This window comes from Crocuta crocuta, unplaced genomic scaffold, assembly GCF_008692635.1.
Source record: "Crocuta crocuta isolate KB4526 unplaced genomic scaffold, BGI_CrCroc_1.0 scaffold41, whole genome shotgun sequence".
NCBI lineage: Eukaryota > Metazoa > Chordata > Mammalia > Carnivora > Hyaenidae > Crocuta > Crocuta crocuta.
In genome coordinates, this window is record NW_027529428.1 from 12358491 (window position 1) to 12382924 (window position 24434).

The 24434-nt window shown below is 46.1% G+C and overlaps 1 protein-coding gene across 2 annotated transcripts in view; it reads left to right on the plus strand.

Annotated features, from left to right (window-relative positions):
- DOCK8 (dedicator of cytokinesis 8) overlaps positions 1-24434 on the plus strand; it is a 167981-nt gene that overhangs the window by 138895 nt on the left and 4652 nt on the right. For both annotated transcript variants that reach the window (XM_077759423.1, XM_077759422.1), the window contains exons 35-45: positions 294-446; positions 1737-1895; positions 2525-2625; positions 3392-3584; positions 8757-8900; positions 10124-10255; positions 10710-10844; positions 12248-12337; positions 16207-16443; positions 18827-18970; positions 20258-20364. In XM_077759423.1, coding sequence (XP_077615549.1) covers positions 294-446; positions 1737-1895; positions 2525-2625; positions 3392-3584; positions 8757-8900; positions 10124-10255; positions 10710-10844; positions 12248-12337; positions 16207-16443; positions 18827-18970; positions 20258-20364 — 1595 coding nt within the window. The remainder of the gene's footprint in view (positions 1-293; positions 447-1736; positions 1896-2524; positions 2626-3391; positions 3585-8756; positions 8901-10123; positions 10256-10709; positions 10845-12247; positions 12338-16206; positions 16444-18826; positions 18971-20257; positions 20365-24434) is intronic.

The following is a 24434-nucleotide window of genomic DNA, read 5'->3' on the forward strand; positions in this document are numbered from 1 at the left end:
GTTCCTTCAGTTTTGTCACTTTGCCTGCTGCAACCTGGCTACCATGATGCAATTTAATTATGCCGCCCCGATCTTAGTTGTACGGTTCGTAATTAAATTCTGAAGTCGACTCTATGGCTCCAATTCATCTTCTGACTCAAGGAGCTCATTATCTCCGTGGAGCATTGCATGAGTTCCTCTGGGCTTTCTGCTTGTCCCAGCAGACGCCGCCTCTTTCAACAGGCACCCGGTCCAGAAAGCCTGTGAAGGTGCCAGGTGACGCCTAATGGCCCCTGTGTCTCTGTCTCTCCTAGTTCGGGGACCTGCTGTTTGAGGAAGAGGTGGAGCAGTGTGCAGACCTGTGTCAGCGAGTGCTACACCACTGTAGCAGCAGCATGGACGTGACGCGGAGCCAAGCCTGTGCCACCCTCTACCTCCTCATGAGATTCAGCTTTGGAGCCACCAGCGTAAGAGCTCAGACCGGCTGGGGGCCCCAGAATCGGCAGAGAAAGTCAGTGCAAAGCACTGGTTGAGAATAGGTGGCAAGGCTCCCATTTTCTCATGTCCCTTGTGAAGGAAAACAGTTGACCACATAGATGGATCGCAGCCTTTGAATGTGTGACCAGCAATGAATATGAAGAGAGTGGTTTCCATCTGTGTGTTTCAATGTAAAGAATGACTGAATGTATGTAGGTTAGACGTTGTCATCTGTGAAAAGAAATAGAGCAAGCAGGTTAAGAATTCAGAAGCGTTTGTCTTGTTCCCCAGTTCTGAGTGAATGGTGCCAGAATGACCTGTGGAAGAGGAATTGAAATGATCAGTGTCATCTGCACCTGGCTTTTTTTTTTTAATTTATTTTTATTTATTTATTTTTTTTTTTGAGAGAGGAAGAGACAGAGCATGAGCAGGGGAGGGGCAGAGAGAGGGAGACAGAATCTGAAACAGGCTCCTGGGTCTGAGCTGTCAGTACAGAGCCCGACACGGGGCTCGAACCCACAAGCTGTGAGATCATGACCTGAGCTGAAGTCAGACGCTTAACCGACTGAGCCCCGAGGTGTCCCTGCACCTGGCTTTGAACTGAAGCTTGGCAGCCTTTGGAATTCGGCTTTAGAGGGGAACCCTCAACCTTTGCTTTCGTTTATCTAGATTTTGGTATGTTCTTTGGGAAATTACATTGTGTTCATATTAATGAGGGTGCTCAAGAGATATTAAAAGATAAATTGGCCCCTGGGGAAAAAGGCAGAGCCCCCCCCGCAGAATGTGCTAGGTATAACCATTTGAAATATCCTCAGGGGCCCCCAGGGTAGCCATATTTTTCCATAGGGCTCAAAAGGAGGGAGAAATAGAAAGTCCCTGCCTCTCCAGGGTCCAAACTCTCAGAAAGTGTAGCCATGGAGATCCTGTTCCTGCCTGCAGTTTAAGTCAAGTCCCAAAAGAGGAATCTTGGCAGAGAAAGATACATCTTTGAGACCCAACTTTGCAGGCAGCTCACGCTGGGCAGCATGGCGGCCATCCAGCCCTCAATGAAAATTTAAAGGGAGCTGACAGATTTATGTCGGAGCAATATCCACTTAAACCATTTAAATAACAGCATGGATCTTGGAAAGTGTAGCTCATGTCTCATTGAGGGGAAAGGATATGGTGGAGACGGGGAAAAAGAGACACTGTGGGGCCATTGGTGTCTGGCCTCGCGGCCTCCCATCGTCTGCTAGCCCGGTGCCTCTTACTCGGTCCATCTCATCTTTCTCCTGCTACAGAACTTCGCCAGGGTAAAGATGCAGGTAACCATGTCTCTGGCATCTTTGGTGGGCAAAGCACCAGACTTCAATGAGGAGTACCTGAGAAGGTCCTTGAGAACGATCCTGGCCTATGCGGAAGAGGACACGGCCATGCAGGCCACTCTTTTCCCCACTCAGGTAGATTGAAGGTCATGCCTTGTCATAGGCATAGGATCGGGATCAGCCAATTATAAACCTGTGTATATGTGCATATCTGTGTGGAGGGGGGTACTATGTAATTATATAACATATACTATGATTATATACCAGTTATATATTATACATAAAATATGTAAATATTATGTGTACATATGTATGTAATATATAACATTAATGTTATAATATATAGTATACATAACCTGAATAGCATAATATAACATATTACATATGTGTGAAATCTAAGCTGACTCCTATTTGGTATTAAAAAAAAAAAAAAACCATGATGTTCCAGAGTACAGTTTAGGGCTTTTCAGGTTGCAAATAACTGAAACTAGTTCAAGTTCATTTCAAGAAAAAGAGGGAAGATAGTATTAGGATTCAGGGCCCGTTCATGGATCCCAAGGGCCAACTCTCATCTGAGCCTCAGAAGCATGTGGACCTGAAAAGATGAAGGCCACAGAGGATCCATCTAGACTCCCCTACACCTGCGAGCTCTGCTCCCATAGGGAAGGACGTTCACGGCTATCCCTTGACCTGACAAAGCAGCGCTAGCTTGTTACTGTGGATTACAAAGCCAGGATTGCTTAGAGGTATATACTGTTTTGCAGGTGGAAGAACTTCTCTGCAACCTGAATAGCATCTTATATGACACGGTGAAAATGAGGGAATTTCAGGAAGACCCTGAGATGCTTATGGATCTCATGTACAGGTAAACTTTTCTGATAAAACCAAAAGGTGTGAGTCAAGGGTCTAGGCCTTGTTACTCTTCGGTTCTCATTAGTGTAATTATCATAAGCCACGTGGGTACGCTATTTTGGATGACATCTGAAAGTGTACCTATAAATGGGTAGGAATTAACCATTCAGAGTGGGTTGATTCATGTACATGTTTTTAGAACTCTCTCCCTAATTTAGAGTGAAGTATCTTTTACAACAGTATCTTCTACTTAGCGAAGAATGAGAGAAAAGAACTCTTGTCATATGAATTATTTCCTATATGTTTTTTCCCCAGTTCTATTCAGATATACATGTACAGTTGTGTGTAGAAATCCTGTCTCATTTTACAGTTTGAAGCTTTGTTTTATGGTCCTTGTTCAGGAGAAACTACTTACAGAAATAAATGTGTTCTGATGTGAGGTCATAGAAGGGTCGTACTTTTGTCTCTGTTATTATTTTGAGAGGAAGTAAAGAAAAGGAAGGAAATTGCTAGATATCCATTAAAATAGACATCGTTTTTCTTAGGTCTTTTTCTTCCCCACAAAACTTCAATTAAATGCTATGTCTTGGGGTCCAGCCCAGCCTACCTCTGGAATGAAAACAGCTAGACTGAGAAATGTTTGCTTTTTCCTCTCATGTTCTGAGCATGTTGGGGAAACTCTTGGGATGGGGGATTCCACGGGGGAACAGTGGCCACACACAGCAGAAAAAGAGTGTCATTGGCCAGCCGGCCCTGAAACCCTCTCAATATGTCCTCAGAATTGCCAAGAGTTACCAGACATCTCCTGACCTGCGGCTGACGTGGCTCCAGAACATGGCAGAGAAACACATGAAGAAGAAGTGCTACACGGAGGCCGCCATGTGCCTGGTGCACGCGGCCGCCCTCGTGGCTGAGTACCTGGGCATGCTGGAAGACCACAGCTACTTGCCCGTGGGCAGCGTCAGCTTTCAGGTGGGGGACAAGTTCAGCTCTGCCTGTAGGGCGGCGGTTCTCACCTGGGGGGAGCACTCTTGCCCCCCACCCCAGCAGGCATGTGTCAGTCTCTGAAGACATATTTGGTTGGTACAACTGGGGGTTACATCTGACACGTATAATAAGCTAGGGACGCTGCTGAACGTTCTAGGATGCCTGTCAGTTCCCACCACAAAGAATTATCTGGCCCCAAATATCAATCAGTAGTGCCAAGGATGAAAGAAACCTGCTTCAGCCTATTACATCTGCCTCTTCTAATCGCTTTACATCTTGTTTGGGGTATTTGTTAATTACGTACAATAAATGTAGAGTTGATAGGCAGTGCAGACATCCCCAAGCACTCAGATCCACGGTTTCATTCGACCCTCCCCCATCGACCAGTGAAGCAGGCACACAGGCAAGGTGTTATAACTCCCACTTTACAGGTAAAGAAACTGAGACAGCAATTATTCTCTTTTTCTCCTTTAAGCTCTTTCTCAAAGACGTGTAGTTGGCACAGTACACGGACAACTGTGAAAGCACTTTCCAAACCCTGGAGAAATCATTTCCCTTGGGGCCCATTCATTCGACCAAAGCCCCCAACTCTGTAGTGTCCCGCCCTTTAGTCCCAAATCAAGGAAGAACCACATCGACCTGGGAAGGGAAAAAAGGAGCTGAATCAGTACTTTCGGGCTCAGGCCACGATGCTCAGTGGCGACTTGGACAGCCTTTGCTGATTAGTTTAATACAGTCTTTAGAGAAAACAAAAGTTTTATGAGTACCTTTTTAAGACACACATAATTTGCAGAAATGACTATCCTTGAAACCATGGACAATATAGTACAGTAATAGAGCCCCCTTCAAGCCAGACTCACAGTCACTTACAAGTGAAGTGTTTGTATTATCTTTGCTTGCATCTACGTGACTGATTTTATAAAAGACTTTATCCCATTATTGTTCTTCAACACAATTCTGTGATAGCTGTGTGAACCAGAGGGAGAGGATGATTCAAAGCGTCTTCCCCAGGCTTCGAGAAGAAGTCTCTGGAACTGGTGCTGGGGGGCCAGGAGCTTCGGATTTTCTAGAACTCTGTTCACCTCTTCACCTGTTTGCTTCTTATTATTGACCCCTCTTTTCTTATGGCTTTTGATAACAATAATATTTATTCTAACGTTTTATTCTCAGCAAGCGAACTCTATGCTCAATTCAGAAATGCTTGTTATAAAAGCCAAAAGTGAAATTCTTTTCCAAAAAATCATAAAAATATCACATCTGATTTTCATTCACATACATGTGGAAGAAAGCTATAAAAATCATTTTAGAGGTATCTGGTTCTTTCATCACATTTATTTTGGCCATTTGGATATCATCAAGGATAAATTTTGTAAGTGCTACTCTTTCAATTCCCAGAAAATCTTTAGGTGTTTTACTTAATGTTGAATTATATCACCCTCTTTTCGTATTTCATTAACTGAACCATTTCCTAACATTCTTTTATGCCTTTTTCACAGTTACTATATATTTTTTAATTTTTTAATGTTTATTTATTTTATTTGAGAGAGGGCGCTCCTGCACAGTGGGGGAGGGGTGTGGGGGGTGTGGAGAGAATCTCAGGCAGGCTCCATGATGTCAGTGCAGAGCCCCATGAGAGCTCCAACTCATGAACCATGAGATCATGACCTGAGCCAAAATCAAGAGTCGGATGTTTAAACAACTGAGCCACCCCTCGCTGTGCCCCTCACAGTTACTGTATTTTATTTGCTATTGATCACCTAAGTTTTAATGGCATTTCATTATTGACTCTCATGTTTGGTAAGCTTAACAATTCTAATTTCACCTAGAATACAGTGGATTTGCTTATAATAAGCCATGCCAAGGCAAGATAGGATAGTTCTTCTAGAACCAACAGAATTCCACATTTCCTCTACATGGGGCATGTAGCTCTATTTTTAATACATCTATATCCATTCATTTATTGTTCTAGATGATATTTACTGAGCATTTATTGTATTTTCATGAACTTCAATTCTAGCCAGGGAGAGCAACATCAGATAACTATTCGATTCCTCGTTGAACTACAATTATGATAAAAGTAACAAAGACGTACAAGATGCTGGGAGTGTTTATCATGTGACCTAACCTGGGGATTGTGGGAAGCCCAGAAGGATCAGGAAAGGGAAGGGGAAGGCAGAACGAACTGTGAAGTATGAGGTCTTCATGATATGTAGAACATGGTGAAGTAGGTGTTCTCAGCTACGGAAGAGGAGCCAAATTATGTCGTTGCCCATGACCCAATCCCTTTCTCTCAAGTGAGACATACCGGATATTTTTGGAAATATGTGCTTGCGAGTGACAAATACCTAACCTAGACTGACCTTAGTGGAAGTGGAATTTATCAGCTTGCATGAGGGAGGCGAGGCGAGGTGAGGTGAGCAGCACCAAGCAAGGCCATCAGACCTCAATGTCATCACTACTTTCTGTATCTTCTTTCCCTTATGTCCACTTCATTCCGCACAGGTTTCCCACACTAGCTGAGAAGTATTTAGGTTAATGCCTTCCCTGGTTCAAGACCAGGAGAATAGAGAGACGGTTCATTTCCAGCAGTTCCCAAGAAAGTCTCAGTGGATCTTATTGGTTCTGAGAGGGTCACATGTTCATCCCTGAACCAATCATAATGGCCAGAGAAATGGAATACTCTGATTGCCTGGACCAGAGTGGAAGTCCACCCCAGGAGTGTGGTCCCTTAGTTTACAGAAAGATGAAGGACTTCTGGACAGCATTAACCACAGATGTCCAGAGTTGATTTTTTAAATACTGTGTGCTTTCCTTTTCAGCCTTGTTCTGCTCCAATAAAATTGAATTATTTGGAAAAGAATTATAAGCTGGAGATAAATAAATCTGTGCGAGGAAAATAACCTTGAGGCCACTGAATTCCAAGGCATTGAGATCGTTGAAATTCTGTGCCCCAGAGTGCAGTGTTTATTCCACAAACGTAGATATAGCTACATTCTCAGATGCTGCTGTTACTTTTACCTCCCTGATCCCCAAGCCAGGGAAGTCTGCCAGAATCCTTTTCCTCTGATTACAGCTAATAAAGCTACATTACTTGAGATCTGTTCCTCTAGCTGTAGAAAATTGCATGCAGTTCTAGTAGTACTGATTTCTTGAGGTATTAGATTCTTTTAGCAGAATCCCTTGGACCTTCTGTTATTCCAGTCTGGAAACATCATAATAGAAAGACCAGGCTTGGAAAAAAGACTGGCTCAAGGAATTCTGAGAGCCTCCTATATTCCTAAAACTACAGTACAGGCTGGGATATGCAGATAGAAGACCATGACCTGTCTCTTCCCTGATTGATAAGGTTGATTCACCTGATTGATCTTGCTACCCAGGCCAGGAGACACAGATATTTTACTTCTCAAGCCAACTCTGGTCAATTATTAGTAGCCGACTGGAATGCTATGCTAGAAAAAATTTTGAGACTATAGTTGACCCTTGAACAACATGGGGTACCACCGACATGGTCAAAAATCTACATATAACTTTAACTCCCCCTAAACTTAACTGCTAGTAGACCACTGTCGAGCAGACACCTTACTGGTAACAAAAACAGTCAATTAATATGTATTTTGTATCCTGTATTTATAATATCTTGTATCCTTACAGTAATACCTAATTCTTCCTTGCTTTCTTTTTGGTATTTCTACTATTTCTACCTGGTTTGTGGGTTTTTTCAAATTGTTGCAAATCTCAAAAATTTTTCCAATATGTATTTTTTAATGCATATAAGTGGGCCGTTGCACCTCAAACCCATGTGGTTCAAGGATCAACTATGCATCCAAACTCAACAGAAATGGTGCTGTGGTTGATTAGTTATGCCTGCATGAGTGTAAGCATAGGGAAGAGTGGCATATGTGCTACCTGTTTGCAGTCTGTCAGCTGGAGGGATTTCCCATGTCTTTTATGCTCTGTGTACATTTCTTCCACAGCTGTGAGGTTGAAGAAAAGTCTCTTAAGATGTCAAGAGTATGAGATCACCACAAGGACCGGAGAGGGGGTGAGGCAAGAGAAGCGCACATGGAGCAGAATTTAAGGAAGTGCTCACTCTCAGGGTCACACAAGTTCAGAGTCGCCACTTACAGGACCCTGAGAGTGAATGCCTCCCTAAGTTTTATGCCCTTGGTTTCTCGCTTGGTTCACGCTAGCTCCGACCCTGGTTACTGCACTCCCTGCTGGAGACTTTATACTCTGTGGTTTGTGTAAAGGGAAAATTGTAAAAAAGAACAAAATGAACAAAAACAACAGTAACAACTGACTGCTGTTGCCATCAACACGTCACAAGGAGGAAGGACAGTCGCACTTGCTGTTATAGGACTGTTGGCCTGACAAGTCAGTGGCAGCGTACTCCGCACATTCACCTGGCTGTCGGAACAAGGAGTCTAGTTAACTGTTAATTGGCCCTTGCCTTTAATTTTTTTAATGACAGAGAGAGAGAGGGAGGGAGAGCCAAGCAGCCTCCACACCCTCAAGCGCGTCCCGGTCCTTCAAACCATGAGATCATGACCTGGGTTGCAATTAAGAGCCAGGTACCTAACTGACTATGCCACCCAGACACCCCTGGTCTTTGCCTTTTAAAAACCATGACCTCAGGGTGCCTAGGTGGCTCAGTCAGTTAAGCATCAGACTCTTATTTCAGGTCATGTTCTCTCAGTTCGTGAGTTCAAGCCCCACAATGGGTTCTGTGCTGACAACTCATAGCCTGCTTGGGATTCTCTCTCTTCCTCCCTCTCTGCCCCTCCCCTGCTTGCTGGCTCACGCTCTGTCTCAAAATAAATAAGTAAACTTAAAAAAAAAAATGACCCTTGCTGGATGTCCCCTAGGGTCATTTCACAAAAGTATCTCAACCGCTGTTACATTGAAGTAAGTGTCCTTTATATACGTCCTAATGCTTAAAAAGAAAATGCTGTAAGTTTTGAAGACCAGTTGCTCTGTGTCCCTTCAGCACCATCAGCAGCCAGAGCCTCCTCTGGGCGGAATTAGAGACCTTGTAAAATCACAGGCTGGGCGAGGACCTTCGGACGTGGGTGCCTCAGTGCTACAACTTGGGTTCCCGCGGTCCTCTCATCCGTATGGCTCCCCTGTCCCCTGGGCTTATACTCAGATCTCTTGCAGAATATTTCTTCCAACGTGCTGGAGGAGTCTGCAGTGTCTGATGACACCTTGTCGCCAGATGAGGACGGTGTGTGCTCGGGCCGGTACTTCACCGAGAGCGGCCTGGTGGGCCTCCTGGAGCATGCGGCTGAGCTGTTCAGCACGGTCAGTGTGTGCAAAGGGCCAGGGGCCTCCTTGCGGGCGAGCTCCCTGGCCTGGGCGATGCAGTCCTAGTGCCGAGCCTGGTGCTAGGGTGCGCGGGGGGGGTGGGGTGACCCCGGATTGACTTTGACAGTTGCCTCAGCTCTCCAGGGAGCCGAGAGAGCTTTCATCGCTGCAGTATTCTGGTTTTCGTGCCCAGCGCTTTGGCTGGGCAACAGCTGCACTGCATTATCTCCATGTTAACAGGGTCGAAATTAGGCTGCAGAGAGGTGCAGCGGCTCACCCCAGGTTACACCGCAAATGACAAGGCGTGTTCTCACGCCCTCGTTTTCCCTCTCATGGAGAAAAATATCAGGGCAGAGCCACTGGGAGGAGAGAGAGGGAAGAGATTGACTGTCTTCCTTTCTGGCAACTGGGTCGTCCCCAGGTTTCTCACAGAGCCTGACCAGCTCAGAGCATCGTGGGGGCGCAAACCACTGCGACTCCCCCCATTCCTCTAGTCTGGGTCTAACCACTCCTAATAAGAGGAAAAATAGGTAGATTGAGTCTGTGACATCCGGGGCAGGGAAGAAAGTCTCTTGCCTATTTTCATTTTGGTGATCCCTCACCCCCCGCCTCCCCCCAGGTGTAAGCCATGTAAATATCTAATATGTCACCATATTTAGCTGATCCAATTTTATGTTCCTATTTTTCTTTCTTTTCTGCTTTTCATTTCCAAGTGTCCTACCCTACATCTCTATGTATTTTAATTACTGTTTTAGCTCTCTTTGCTTTTTTCTGCTTTCTGTTTCAAGATTCAGAGGAAGTGCAATATACTTCCGGTTTCTCTTAAAATGCAAGGAAGTGGATGCTAGTTAGAATCCTAGCTTCTCCCTCCAGGCACGCATTGAACATCGGGCTGCAGGGTGACCCCTGATGCCATTCAAACCCGCTGAAGCTGTCTTCCTGAATAGTTACTAGTCTCTGTAGCCAATCTCCTGTCTGTTTTTATCCCTTGAAAACCCTTTTGCCCACTTAACGTCATCGTAAAACACCATTTAGCATGTGTCTAGTTGGCTGTGAGCACTCCAGCCAGCCATCCCAGAGAGGCTCAGACATCCCTCCTGCGCTGGAAAACATCATGGTGCCAGTTGGGAACCGTTCTCCAGCACATACTGAACTCTGCTTGCTCTTCTTAGCTTTCCAAGGGATTCAATTCTTTTTGATTTCCTTCTTCTCTTTCCAAGGGAGGACTGTACGAGACGGTTAACGAGGTCTACAAGCTGGTCATTCCCATCCTGGAAGCACATAGGGACTTCCGGAAGCTGACGTCCACACACGACAAGCTACAGAAGGCTTTCGACAGCATCATCAGCAAGGTAGCTGGGGACCCTGGGCGGCAGGCCCTGTTGCCCGGCAGCAATGTGACCCTGTCCCAGAGACGCTTAGCCCTGCTTCCTCTCCAGGGAGGGATTTGCCTCAAGTACATCATTGCTGTAGCTCTCACCTACCAAAGGGGAGGGGAGGGGCTGGGAATAGGCAGGGCCAGAGTTCAGACTGTGAAAGGAAGCAGCTTCAGTTACTTTACAACCAGGAAATATAAGAATCTTTTAAATTCACTTAAAAGAAGTCCTAGAAACCTTTTATGTCATTTCGATTATTTCCAAAGTTTATTCCATCAACATTAGATTTTTTTAAAGGAGTGATTTTGATTTACATTAGCCATAGGAATAAAATGCTTTGTAACACAGTAAAAGACCCCTGACCTTTCCAAACCAGTAGATCCTCATGAATTTCCTAGCTAAAGAGAGGTTTTCTTATTTTCCTCACTAGGGTCATAAGAGAATGTTTGGAACCTACTTCCGAGTTGGTTTCTATGGATCCAAATTTGGGGATTTAGATGAGCAGGAATTTGTTTACAAGGAGCCTGCCATTACCAAGCTACCAGAAATCTCTCACAGACTGGAGGTAAGAAAAGTGCTTGATATTATACACTTCACAAAAGCAAGCTATAATGGGTTATTACAAAAAAAAAAAAAGAAGAGTTACGGATTCATCGTTGATCTATATAAAACTTTTCCACATTGCATTTATAATATGAAGGCTATTAGGTGAAGTCATAAGGTAAAGCAGGATTTGGATAAATTTTCCCTAAGATTCTGTGTATGCTTATCAAAGTTTATAAATTTATATGGTGATTATTTATTTTCAAGACTATACCAAAGCCAGTTGATGTCACGTGCTTTCTTATACCTCTTGAAATTTTAATGATAGTCTTTCAGTTTGAAGATTATTGCCTTGACTTTGAATCTGGCCAGATCACTGAGTTAGCCCTAGACAATGTTGTGGCCGTCCTATTGGTATCACAGGACAACGCATCCCACTTCTGACACAGAGATGCTCCCAGTGTCCCTCTTCCTGCTGAACTGAACCAAGGAGCCCTCCTCCGTGGATTATCAGTCGCTGTCACTGTCCCGTCTCATAGACTAGAAGCCCAAACTTGCTCTTTACATTTGATCTATAATATAGCAGAAAAAAAACAGAGCATGTTCTGAAGGAACGGATGAAGAAAAAAGAAAACAGCCCAGAGAAGAGTGAGAAAAGCAGACATTGAAAGGGCCAAGCACTTAGAACTCAGGAGGAGAGTCAAGAGGTGCCCCCCAAACAAAGCCCTCTCAGGCTGAGTGACTGGGTTCCCTGAACTGCTGACAATTAGCTCAAGATTCATTCCTCATGCCCTCCTGCCATTGCTTTGAACTTATGCTTTTTCAGGGCTGTAAAATTTAAAACACTTGAGTCGCCAAATTGCTCCTTACACTATCCATCCATGGCAAATAAGACAAGAGAGTTCAGTCCCTACTTGACTCAAAGTAACCGTGGCCCAGAGTGGTTGGGTAAGTTGTCCAAAGTCATTCAGCTCATAGGAAGGAACACTAGCAATTGACCCCAGGCCACTTGGTTCCCCAGTGTGTTTCTTCAACACAGGACTTGAAGTATATGTTTTGTCTTCTCGCGGAGCATGGTTGTCACATTCTGGGAAGCCCGGTGACCTGAGTTCCTTGGGTACAAAAGGCAAGGAGGAAATCGTGTCGTTCCCCTGGAGCTGCTCAGGAAATATGAGGACACTGGTTGAATCAGACCTCAAGCATACTTGTCATGGGGAAGCGTTTATCAGTTTGCAACGTTGCACTTCCTTATTTTTATTTTTGTCTCCAGAAATGCTGAACCTGCCTCATTAACTCAGAAGGACTTCCAATAATCAATGAGCAAATTCTTCCTAACACTTGCTCCAAACTGAGGCTGCTTCTGAGTTTCCAGGAGTTGCATTATATTTAAGTAACTTTTCTCATCTGTCGTTTCTTCCTGCATAGGGATTTTATGGTCAGTGTTTTGGTGCAGAATTTGTGGAAGTGATAAAAGACTCTGCTCCAGTGGACAAAACCAAGTTGGATCCTAACAAGGTATGGGGAAATGGGCAAAAAGTAACCGTCAGGCTCTGATTCTCTTTGTTCTTATCCCGAGAACCTAAAATGACCTCTCTCTGGGCTCGCAAAGTCACTTAAGTGCAACCACAATTTTTTGTCTAGGGTTCAACTGTTACTGGATTAGATCATAAAGAAGCCATATTCAAAGGCAGGAACTATAATGAGAGCTACCACTTATTAAACATCAACTGTGTTCCTGGTACTGCATCAGGTCCTTTATTTACATCATTTCATTTCATCCTCCAAGAGCCCTTTGAAGTGGGTGTTATTATTATACCTATTTTATAGATGAGAAAACCGAGGCACACAATTAATAAGCAGCTTTCCAGGATCATGCGAGTGTCAAAGCCAGTACTCAAGCGCAGAGTCTGTCATCCTCAAACCCATCCTTTTCATCACTGTTCTTTATGGCCTTTCTCTCCAAACTTTACACTCTCGCGTTCAAACATGTTAAAAAGATGCAGACTTGTCACTGCTGGCATTTAGGGGCCCCCTTCCTCAGGCGGCAGGCATTCCTTCCAGCTGCATGTAGGGCCCCTGTGCTGTTGGGGGAATGAGGGAAAGAGCTTGGACCTTGGTGTCCTCACTTTTCACATGAGGGTGTGTTCTGTCCCAGACCCAGCTGGGTGTGCCACGAACAGTTGGACAGTCCCCACCCGGAGCTTTATGATAAAGGGTACACAGAAGGCAAGGTCTGGGACAGACCCCAGGGCTTCCGTGCACCCTTCGTGGAATCCAGGCACGTCCCCTCGCCCAGCAGGTCAATACGTCCACCTGCCAGGAAGCACCACGGAGCCTCAGTGTCCAGGGTTTAATGTCCAGGCACGATCCGTTAACTCATGGGCCACATTACTTAACTCAAGTCTTCAGCCCCCACGTCCCCTCCCTGGGAGAGGCCAAAGTCAGAACCCTCTAATCACATGCTTGATTTTGGGGTGACCAACCCCCATCCTGGGACCCACCCAGCTTGAGTCACCCCATTAGAATAACAAAGACACTCCTATCACTGAGGAAGTTCCAAGGGTTTTAGAAACTGCGCCAGGAGATGCAGACAAAGACGAGATGCATTCCTCATGGAACCATGGGTGCTGTCTTCCTACTCAGCCCACCTCTTTTTTTTTTTTTTACTAACTTATTAGTAAGTTTATTCTTCACTCATAAAAAAGAACATATTTTTGGCTTTGATTCCATGACATAAAATAAGAAGGCAAATAACCGGAAGTTATCAGCTGCAGGTAGGCGGAAGCAACTGCTGCCGAGGCCTGAGTGAGCGCTGCGTCCTCCGAACGAGAGCAGGGGCGCCGGTCGAAGCTCGAAGCGAGAGCCCAGGACGCAGCGCCAGTTCGAGGCCCAGCTATCTCTAGAGTTTTTATGGCGCATTTCTGTGACCGCGTCCCTGACCAGCTCGATGAACATCTGCGGCCAGAGCTTCTGCAGAGCCTCGTTCTTCATGTTGATTTCCGTGGCCTCCTCCCCAAGGCCCTCCATATACATCTTGCAGAGTTTCTTTTTTTCCTTTATTTCCTCTAGCCATTCGTTATAAAAGTCTCTTGTGGTATAATTTAGCGTCGCACAATTTGTGTTTTCTCCTACAAGTCTTTTGCTATCGTTATTTTCTTCGTTGACAAGACCAGGTTTTTTCCCTTTGGTTGCTAGCAGATACCGGAATGGCTTCTTTCTGGCTTCAACCAGAATTGAAATCAGACGGTACTGGGGTAACTCAGAAGATGCTACATGTACTAGGATTCCAAAGAGCCTTTCAGCCATGATCATATCATTCTGTGTCACCTCTGTCCCATTTACTTTCTGCATACTAAAATTCAGCCCACCTCTTAGACAGATGTGTTCATGAGGCTGTCATAGCTGCTGGGAATAATGCAAGGTCAAGGTATTTATTACACGTTGGGGGACAGAGGAGATTTGCCATCTGGCAGGCCTGGGAAGTAAGAGTCCAAACTCTTCCCTCACTTCTGTCCTCTAGGACATTAGGGAGATGATGCAAGTAGGGAGGAGTTGACCAAATAGAAGAGTGTGTTTTTCTACATATTTCAGCAGACTTGCCCCCTTTAGACACCTTCCCTGGTCCAGGCCTGAAGCAATAAGCGCGGTAAGAGCTGAGCTAAGCTCAGACAGAAGTGTCAGGGTCCTCGGAAGATGGACGTCCACAGCACGGGCTGCGTAGAATTGCCAGCGATGTCCCTGACGCAGGGTGTGCTGTTCCCCTCTTTTCAAATGCCCATGGTGGGTTGTGAGAGTTTTAAATGAGAAGCTGAACCCAGAATTACAGCTGGATTTCATCACACTAAAGGGCGATTTACATTGATGGACGTCAATGATGTGCTCCGTCCATTTCAGTGGGTGGATGTTAGGGAATCCATGGTCATTATCGTTCTTTTTTTTTTTTTCTCTTAAGAGGCTGGCTTGCTTGCTTGCTTGCTTTCCTTCCTTCCTTCCTTCCTTCCTTCCTTCCTTCCTTATAGAGAGAGATAAAGAACATGTCCAAGTAGAGGACAGGGGCAGAGGGAGAAGGAAAAAGAAAATCTCAAACAGGCTCCACACTCAGCACAGAGCCTAATGCAGGGCTTGATCTAACCACCCTGGGATCATGACCTGAGCCCAAATCAGGAGTCGGGTGCTGAACTGACTGAGCCACCCAGGCACCCCGAAGAGGCTTTCTTTCCTAATAAATGCCTTTCTTTATTGTATGTGCACGTGTGTGCATTTTAAAATGAGGTACATGCAGTGAAATTCACCTTCCTGGTGTTTAGTTCTATGAGTTTTGACAAACACATGTAACCACCACCACAAAGAGTTCCATCACCCCAAAATATCCCCCCATGCCCCTTCCTTCTGCCTTTAACCCCTGACAGTCATTGGTCTGCAGTCTGTCTCTGTAGTTTGCCCTTTTCCAGAATGGCATATAAATGGAAACCTCTCGTAATAAGGGACCCGTACAGACCTTTGGGTCTGGCTGCTATCACTTTACCACAATGCATTTGGGATTCATCCATGTTGTGGCAATTTGTTCCTTTGTATTGCTGAGTGGTATTCCGTTTCTTAAAATTTTTTAAATGTATATTTTTATTTTAAAATTTTTTAATGCTTATTCATTTCTGAGACAGAGTGTGAGCAGGGGAGGGGCAGAGAGAGAGGGAGACACAGAATCCGAAGCAGGCTCCAGGCTCTGAGCTGTGAGGACAGAGCCTGACACGGGGCTCGAACCCACGAACAGTCTTGTCTGTTACGAGTTCTACTGCTCGAGACAGTGTATACAGGTTTTTGTGTGCACGCCAAGTTTTCATTTCTCTTGGGTGCACACGTCAGAGTGGGACAGCTAGGTCATATGGTCAGTGTCCTCTCTCTGTGTAAGAAACCAGCACCTAACGTGAGAAGGGCAGGGCCGTTTCCATTCCCACCATCCGTCTCTGAAAGTTCCAGCTCCTCTCCATCCTTGGCAGCGCTCGGTACTGTCGGTTTCCTTCAGTCTGGCCATTCCCCGAAGCGTCCAGCGGTCACAGTTGTTCTGGAAAGGAAAGCTGGTCTGCTCTGAATCGCAGTTCGCGACCGTGCGTACCGAGTTTCAGGTGGATGAGGGACCTCAGCTCGGAGGGCCAGCTCGCAGATCCGACTTCACATGCGAGCCACCCGGTCCTTCTCACACCCCTTCCTGTCCCTGGGGGCGCAGAGCAGGGAGGGCCGACGCCTGACGCCTGACCCCACGCTCTCAGCTGCTGTGGCTTTTGTGGCCTCACAGGGCGGTGCGGCCATGCCGTGTTGGGGCATGCCTCCCCGGGGCTGGTGTTTGCAGACGGGCTCATCTCCTTCTCCCGCCTGTTCCCCTCCAGGCCTACATCCAGATCACCTTTGTGGAGCCCTACTTTGATGAGTACGAGATGAAAGACAGGGTCACCTACTTTGAGAAGAATTTCAATCTGCGAAGGTTCATGTATACCACCCCCTTCACCCTGGAGGGGCGGCCGCGGGGAGAGCTGCACGAGCAGTACCGGAGGAACACCGTCCTGACCACCATGCACGCCTTCCCCTACATCAAGACCAGGATCAGCGTCATCCAGAAGGAAGAGGTAATGGCCCCCGGAGCCATCGGGCTCCGGACTGAGGTCACCACTGAATGCATGAGTGTCCTGCCCAGGACGACAACCACCCCTCCCCCACGCTCCTTCGTGGCTGACTGCAGTGAAAACCCAAAACGGGGCACACTTGGGGTATCACTGGGGTGGGTCTTCCTCTGACCGTCATGGCCCCAGGGCATCCCATTTGGGCCGCACCACGTTTCACAGCGCTACTTTATATTTCAATAGTTTCCCTTTTGAATTTAGATCTTTAATATAAATATAATGACATGCCTACATGATTTAACATGTGTATTTTCGTGATATGATTATATGAAATAGATGCTTAGATTTTAAATACTTTACAGTGAATTTTTATCTGTCTGGAAGCTTACAGTTGGGTTATTAATTATGAGAGACGGGATCAGCACGCGAGTAGCCCCGTGAGCTGGTGGTGAGCTCGAAGAAAGGCTCCGTGCAAGGTAGACAAGCAGACCAGGTGACTTGTGCTCCCAGAGTCCTCCGGTGGCATTGCCCAAGCAACTTAGTTCCCTTCAGTTCCCTCATCTACGCACTGACACCAAGCACCCGTTTCTCCTCCCTGGTTCCTTGTACAGTAGAAGACTGACCCTGTTGTAATGGGACCGATCAAGAAGGTGTCTCAAAATTGGGCAGAGGGTAAACATTTTATCTTACCTAAAAATACCTAAATGTACATGTATTTGCCTTTCACTTGATACAGAGCACAGCCTTTCCTGTGGTTTGGGGTTGATGGGTGACGATTCAGCACGGTCTCTCTTGTATAAGCCCCACCCATAATACGCTGTGCGTAATTTTCTGTTCTCGTCTCTATAAAGCAGAGGGGGAGCTTTGAGATCCTTGCTAAACAGCATGAGGGCAGAGTCCTTCTGGATTTTCATGACTTTTTTGCCCCTAGCCTTTTTCAGTTGTCTCATGCACACCTAACATGACAGGAATCTTTATAGCGACTCACTTTCATGATGTCCTGCCCTAGCATACAGCCTGGTTTTCGGAGAAACAATTCTAGTCCTTTCCACACCCACAGTTCATCAGTTTATGCATTGTTTAATTAGATTAGGTCATTAAAATAACAAGCATAACAGGCGTCATCAAGTGGGTGAACACGCAGAGGTGAACTTTGATGAACAAATACCTCATCGGGCAGGAGCAGAAAGGATTGAGCTCACTGCCCACCGGCTAGGGCGTTCAGCAGCCACACCAGAGAGCGGGAGGCGAGGGAAGTCCTGAATGAGTGACTCATTTAAGAGGAGGTTGGTCTAGAGGGCATCTGTTCTGTTTCTTACTGTCTTGGACTTTTCAACACGAGGGCAGGTAGGCCTAGCACGGGAATAAACTCACGGTCCCAGTAAAAGTCCTCACAGCTCTGCTTGGCCATTGCTAGTTCCATGAGAGCCTCAGTGGGTTAGATTGCTAGGGCTGTCATGACAAAGGACTGTGAACCGGAAACATACAGTCTCACACTCCTGGAGGCCAGGGTCCAAGTCCAGATGTTGGCAGGGTTGATTCCTTCCAGGGGCTGTGAGGGAAGGATGCGTTCCAGACCCTTCTCCTTGACTAGTGTATGACTGTCTTCTCCCTGTGTCTTCCTATCCTCTCCTTCTCCGTGTATCTCTGTGTCCAAATTTCCTCTTCTTACGGGGACATCTGTCACATAGGGCCAACCCTTATGACCTCCCTTAAACTTGATTACCTCTATAAAGGCCCGTCTCAGATAGGGTCACATTCCGAGGTACTTGGATATGAAGTAAGGAGGGGGTGGTATATAACTCCACCTAGGACTTTCAGGAAGGATCCTACCCCAAACCCACAGAACTTGGCAACCAGCAGATTGACCCTGAAGAGAATTCTGTTAACTAGGAATTTACCTTCGGGGTGAGTTGGACAAGGCGTAAATGATGCCAAAATCATGTATTATGGTGCAGGAAAAAAAACAAATTCTTTTGAGTATGGTGCTTCTAATACCTTTTCTAATGATGAGTCAAGTAACTTGTTCAACGATGGGGAAAAAAACTTAAAAGTGTAGAAGGACCATGGATTTTGAATGCAGACATCATTGCAATTAAATTCTGAGTCATTTTGGGGGCACTTAATTCACTTGACAAACCCCCCTTTGCTGTCAAATGGACAGAATGCAGAGGTTGTTTAAAGTAGTCAGTGAGAAATGTAGGCCAAGCCCCTGGAACCCAGGAAGTGTTCAAGAAACTGCCCTGCCTTCCCCTTGACCCATCCAGATCAATTATTCTGAAAGTCCCCTTACCCGTGTCTGCAGACCCGGGTCCCTCCTGGCCCCAGGCTTAGTCCGTAGCTTACAAGACCAGACAATGACTTCCCTATGCTTATGTCTTGTATTCAGTTTGTTTTGACACCAATTGAAGTTGCCATTGAAGATATGAAGAAGAAGACTCTCCAGTTAGCAGTCGCCATTAACCAGGAGCCCCCTGATGCCAAGATGCTTCAGATGGTGCTGCAAGGCTCTGTCGGAGCGACTGTCAACCAGGTGAGCAGAGCCAGTGGGCGGCCATTCCTCTGCTTCCTGTTCCTTCGGTTTCCATTAGATGTCTGTGCTCTCCTTCCTTGAGGTTGATGAGGAGTCTGGTCCACACATAAATGGTACCCCTTAACTTAGACCTGGTGCTTGTGAGGCTTAGAAGACTTTGAGGAGGCCTCTTCTGCTTCATGTAACAGCCCACAGTAGAAGACAAGCCCCGGACGTGAGCGGACCGTGACGAAGGAGTCCCGTTTTCACAGAACAGTCTTCACTTTGAGGCCAGACCTGGCAGTGTGTTCCAGATCTGGGTCCTGTTGCAGAGAGCTGAGTCATGCCCCATTGAGGGAGAGCTGAGCTGTTACAGAGCTTGAGGCCGAGGCAAGGATGTCTGCAGGGGAGAGGGGAAAGGGTCTGGACTGTGTAGCCCCTGCATCAGTCACCAGATGAGCCCAGCAGGCCAGGGGCCTTGTCAACCACAGGGACCAGGGACCAGGCTCCTTGAGCCACTTCGGATCAAGCCAGATGTTCTCAAGCCCAGGAGAATCCTCACTCCCAAACTCAGCTCGCAACTAAAGCAGTTTCAGATGCAGGGGGATGCCGGCTTCCTACTTTCTGTCCAGGAGGCATCCTTAGTTTCAGATCCAGATCTGCTCTTGTCTGTACCTCCATTCACAGACTCCCTGAGCATCGAGAGTTTTTCCTCACTCAGTGCACCTGGACTTCCCCGCAAAAACTGTGTCCAGATACTATCAAGGGAGCAGAAATAGCCCAGAGTAGAAACGACTGTTACATTTCCAAGATCAGAAAATAATTAGGAAGTCTTTGCTTTAAGTCCTGATCCTTTGATGAAAATGGAAGACCTTATAAGCCCATGGCCACGGACAACATATGTACTACGCGTATCTTGACTCAAGCCAGCAAATGCACAGAATGGCGCTCACCAGCAGGGCAGCCAGAGAAGTGAATGTGAATCAGAACAGTCCCCATTTTTAGAAAAGCAACTCGAAGCACATCCGCCATGATGCAGTAGTATTGCCTTTACATATGAAGAACCTATTATTAGTAGCTTAGATTAGGAACATACATGTATACCTCTGAGCATTCTCCTAAAACCCCAGACTCCTATGAAATCAGAGTTTCCAGAGAAGCTCAAGGCCTCCCTGGATGTTTGGTTTTGACTGTGATCAAACTAGCTACAGTGTTCAGCGCTCAAACTAAGGACTCACTCCAAGGTTTTCTCCCAAGCAATTCAGTTTTCTTTCCAATGTCCTAGTGTTTTGTGGCTTTTTCCAACAGGGACCCCTGGAAGTAGCCCAAGTGTTCTTGGCCGAGATTCCAGCTGACCCAAAGCTCTATCGACACCACAACAAGCTGAGGCTGTGCTTTAAGGAATTCATAATGCGGTAAGAAGGAAAATGGCCGGGAATTCGCTAGAGCAATGGTTCTCAAAGTGTGGTCCCCAGTCCAAGCAGCTGCAGCATTCCCTGAGAACTTGCTAGAAAGGCGAATTCTCCGGCACCACCCAGACCTACTGAATCAGAATCTGCCCAGCCCCGCAGTCTGTTTTACCAAGCCTTCTGGGGGTTCTGATGCTCACTCACATTAAAAAAACCACTACAGTGGAGCAGCGAAACGTGGGCTACGATTAAGTAACTGACACGTAAACTGTAAAGTGCTTGCATGTTTATTGTCCCGTGTGTGCCTCACATCTCAAACAGGTATTATCACCAGCCTCATTTTGCAAAAGGGGAAACGGAGGTTCAGAGATGGGAGGTGACTTTGCCTAAGGTCACATAGCTAGCAAGAGAGCGGAGTTCAAGGTCAGCTCTTCTGAATCTATGTAGCCCACACCTCCATCAATGTGCTGACTGTTTTTAAGTCCACGAGGGGGTTGGCACTGTCTTTATCATTCTTAATATCACACAATAACTTATTTTTAGAATCATAAGAATAGACCCTGCCTCAAATTTGGTAAAGGGGAGATTCTAAATCTGGGCTTTTTCAAAGGTATGGTCTCTCTGGCAGTTTCCATCATCAGACAAGCCTCTTCTCTGCTCCTGAATTCTGCAGCAGAATTGGCATCAAGAGTAGCCTGTTGGGAGGGGGGGGGCACCTGTGTGGCTCAGTTGGCTGAGCATCTGACTTTAGCCCAAACTGTGATCTCATAGTTCGTACAGTTCGTGAGTCGGAGCCCCGCATCAGGCTCACTGCTGAATGAGTGAGCATAGAGCCTGCTTCAGATCCTCTGCCCTGTTCTCTCTCTGCCTTTCCCCCACTCATTCTCTCTCTCTCTCTCTTTCTCTCTCTCTCTCTCTCTCTCAAAAACGACTAAGTATTTTTAAAAAGTAGTCTGTTCAGGCTGCATAGGTCTTACAAACTAGGAACCCATCGTTGAGCATGGACTTGCAAGCTATTGCAATGCAGACAGGTACAGCATCATCTCCTATGGTCCTAAAATGAATGATTTGAAGGCTGCGATGGTCTTTCACCCATGAGAGGAAACGACATCAGGAAAATGTATACCAGTATTTCTTTTCATCCGGAACCGTAGAGCAGCATGTTAAGTATAGGAATAAACTCATTAGGCAGATGGAGAGTAAAGGAGGCCGGAAGTGAAAGTTTGTTAAATTCGGTGAGAATTCTTCAGAATGCTAGGGTTCGGTGAGATTAGAGATACCCGCTCCTCCGCAGGCTCCGGGGAGAGATCTGCATACTCGCTGTGCATAGAGGAGACTTACTGGATCCTACAGTGAGGCACTGCTGTTGCCTGACAGGGTGTGTCTATGTGTCTCTGTGTCTGTGTGCATGCACCCAATCACCCACACGGCACACACACAGAGGTTGTATTTATTAATGTTTTCATATTTGAATTGTGCCCTGGATCTGATAGCAATTCTGACATTACACAAAAGCTACATTTTCTTTAGTAACTAGTGCATTTGTGCAGAACAAAAACCCAGAAAAATATTGGGGGACTTTTTAAAAAAGCTAATTCCTTGGCACATACCTTCATTTAAAATGAGTTATGGCAGTGCCTGGGTGGTACCGTCTGATTAAGCTTCAGCTCAGGTGATGATCGCGGTTTGTGGGTTCGAGCCCCGCGTTGGGCTCTGTGCTGACAGCTCAGAGCCTGGAGCCTGCTTCGGATTCTGTGTCTCCCTCTCTCTCTGCCCCTCCCCTGCTCATGCTCCATCTCTCCTCCTTTCAAAAATAAACAAACATTAAAATATAAACAGTATTTAAAATTTGTTAGAATATAAATTAATATTACTACTACAAAAGCTAGAAAATTTTCACCCCGCCCATTCAGAGATTTACCTTTTTAAAACACTGTTTATTTTTTTAAATTTTTTATTTAAATCTAAGTCAGTTAACAGTTTAACAATGGCTTCAGGAGTAGAATTTAGTGACGCATCACTCACATATAACACTGCGTTTATTTATTGTGGTGTAACAAGCTACCTGAAAACGTAGTGGCTTAAAAGGACAACTTTTACTTATTGTGTATGTGGTTCTAGGGGTCAGGGTCTCAGCTGGTGGCCTTTGCTCACCTCTCAGTGGCTGCCAGACAGTGCCGGGGCCTGAATTACCTGAAGGCTTCCTCACCGTCTGCGCTGAAAAATACTCACACAGGATTCCCAAGACGCATGTCCCAAGAGACACAGGCAAGCAGAAGGCACGCCGCACCACAGAGCATCACCTCTGCGGCACCGTGTTCGCTGGGGCAGCCACACAGGACCACCTGCCCTTTGATGGAAGTGTCACAAGGTTCTGGAAGAGCACGTAGGATGGGCAGCAACTGCTGTGACCATTTTTGAAAAATACGATCTGTCACAGCTTCTCCCTTAGCCGACCCATCAGCCCTAGGATGTTGTAAGAGATTATCATTCCCATTTTACAGATGAGAAGACTGAGGACTTCTGTGCTTAAGTCCTTATGCTAACGTACAGCAACTGGGCTCCAGCTCTGTCTGCAGGGAAAGCGTGTCAGCACGTCTGGAGCGCATGGTACGCAGCCGGCCTATTCCAGCCTAGCTCGTACCACTTCTGACCACAAAGACTAACTCCCCACCTCAGGTTTTCAGAGACATTCCCAGGTACACAGTCGGCTTCCACAGGCCTCTCGTAGTCCGTCACCGCTGCACACTGCGGCCTGGAAGTCATCCTGACGCTGATTTTATTTTTCACATGGTGGTAGCTCACGTAACTGTTAGTTAAGAAGCAATAAAAAATAATAGTAATAAGGGATGACATGGATTTCTCAGGATTCAGAGGTTATACGCCTCCCCTTCCCACCCCTTCTCGAAGCCCTGGACATGCTACCTCAGACATCCTACAGTTTGCTTCAATTAATGCCAAACTTAAAAGGCAGGTGAAGATCCAGTTAGGGGAGTTCTTTTGGCTTCTGTCTGAGTTACCACGTCCTTCCGCCACGGGCTAATTCCAGGGGGAAGCGGTGGTCGTGGGCTTATTTTTTCCCCGGGGCCAGGTAGCTTTCCCCTGTCCCTCAGCCACATTCCACCCTCTTCACCTTTGACGGTTATCCTGAAAATGTGTTCAGTGCTAATACCAACGGCGTGTAAACAAGGTGTGGGTGTCCCCGTGACTTCACCCAGATTCAACACCGCTAGAGGGAAAACCGTGCAAACCACCCCAGAAACCCATCGTCTGAAGGATCATAAAGACGGTTACTAATTTCGGAATGTCAGCTAAGTTTCACCCATGATGTTGCCCTCGTTTGCCGATTTGTAAGTTTCCGTGTGCAGAACAGTGTAACATACAAGGCAAGACTTTACCATGTTGAAAGAACATGATTTTCTTCTTCGGAACATAGTGTATACTGTGAGAGGCCAGGAAACCGCTAGGCTTCAGTGTCGACAAGTTAGAGCAACACAATGCGTCGTGACGATTTTCTCTCTGCTGCTCTACAGTTTCCCCACGGTGGATCTGCTTTTGTGCAAGAGAGGGTTTGTGTCTGTTTGCGATTCTGGAAAACCTTCAGCTGTGATCTCTTTTCTTTTTAAGTTGATTTATTTTGAGAGACAGAGCGAGTGGGGGAGGAGCGGTGAGAGGGTTCCAAGCAGGCGCCTCACTCTCACACACCCTGAAATCATGACTTGAGTTGAAACCAAGAGCCAGATGCTTAACCGACTGAGCCAACCAGGCGCCCCTTAACCATTGTTTAATATTTTTAATTTTTTTTTTTTTTTAATTTCTTTGGTGATCTCCTTCGATCCATCATACAGGCCCTGTGTTCTCCATTTTTGTCTGGTATATTTTTTAACTTGTCCATTGCGACTTTGTTTTAGTAACTATATTTTTAAATGTTTTTAATGTTTATTTATTTTTGAAACAGAGAGTGTGAGTAGGGGAAGGGCAGAGAGAGAGGGAGACACAGAATCAGAACCAGGCTCCAGGCTCTCAGCTGTCAGCACAGAGCCCGACGTGGGGCTCAAACCCACGAACCCTGAGAT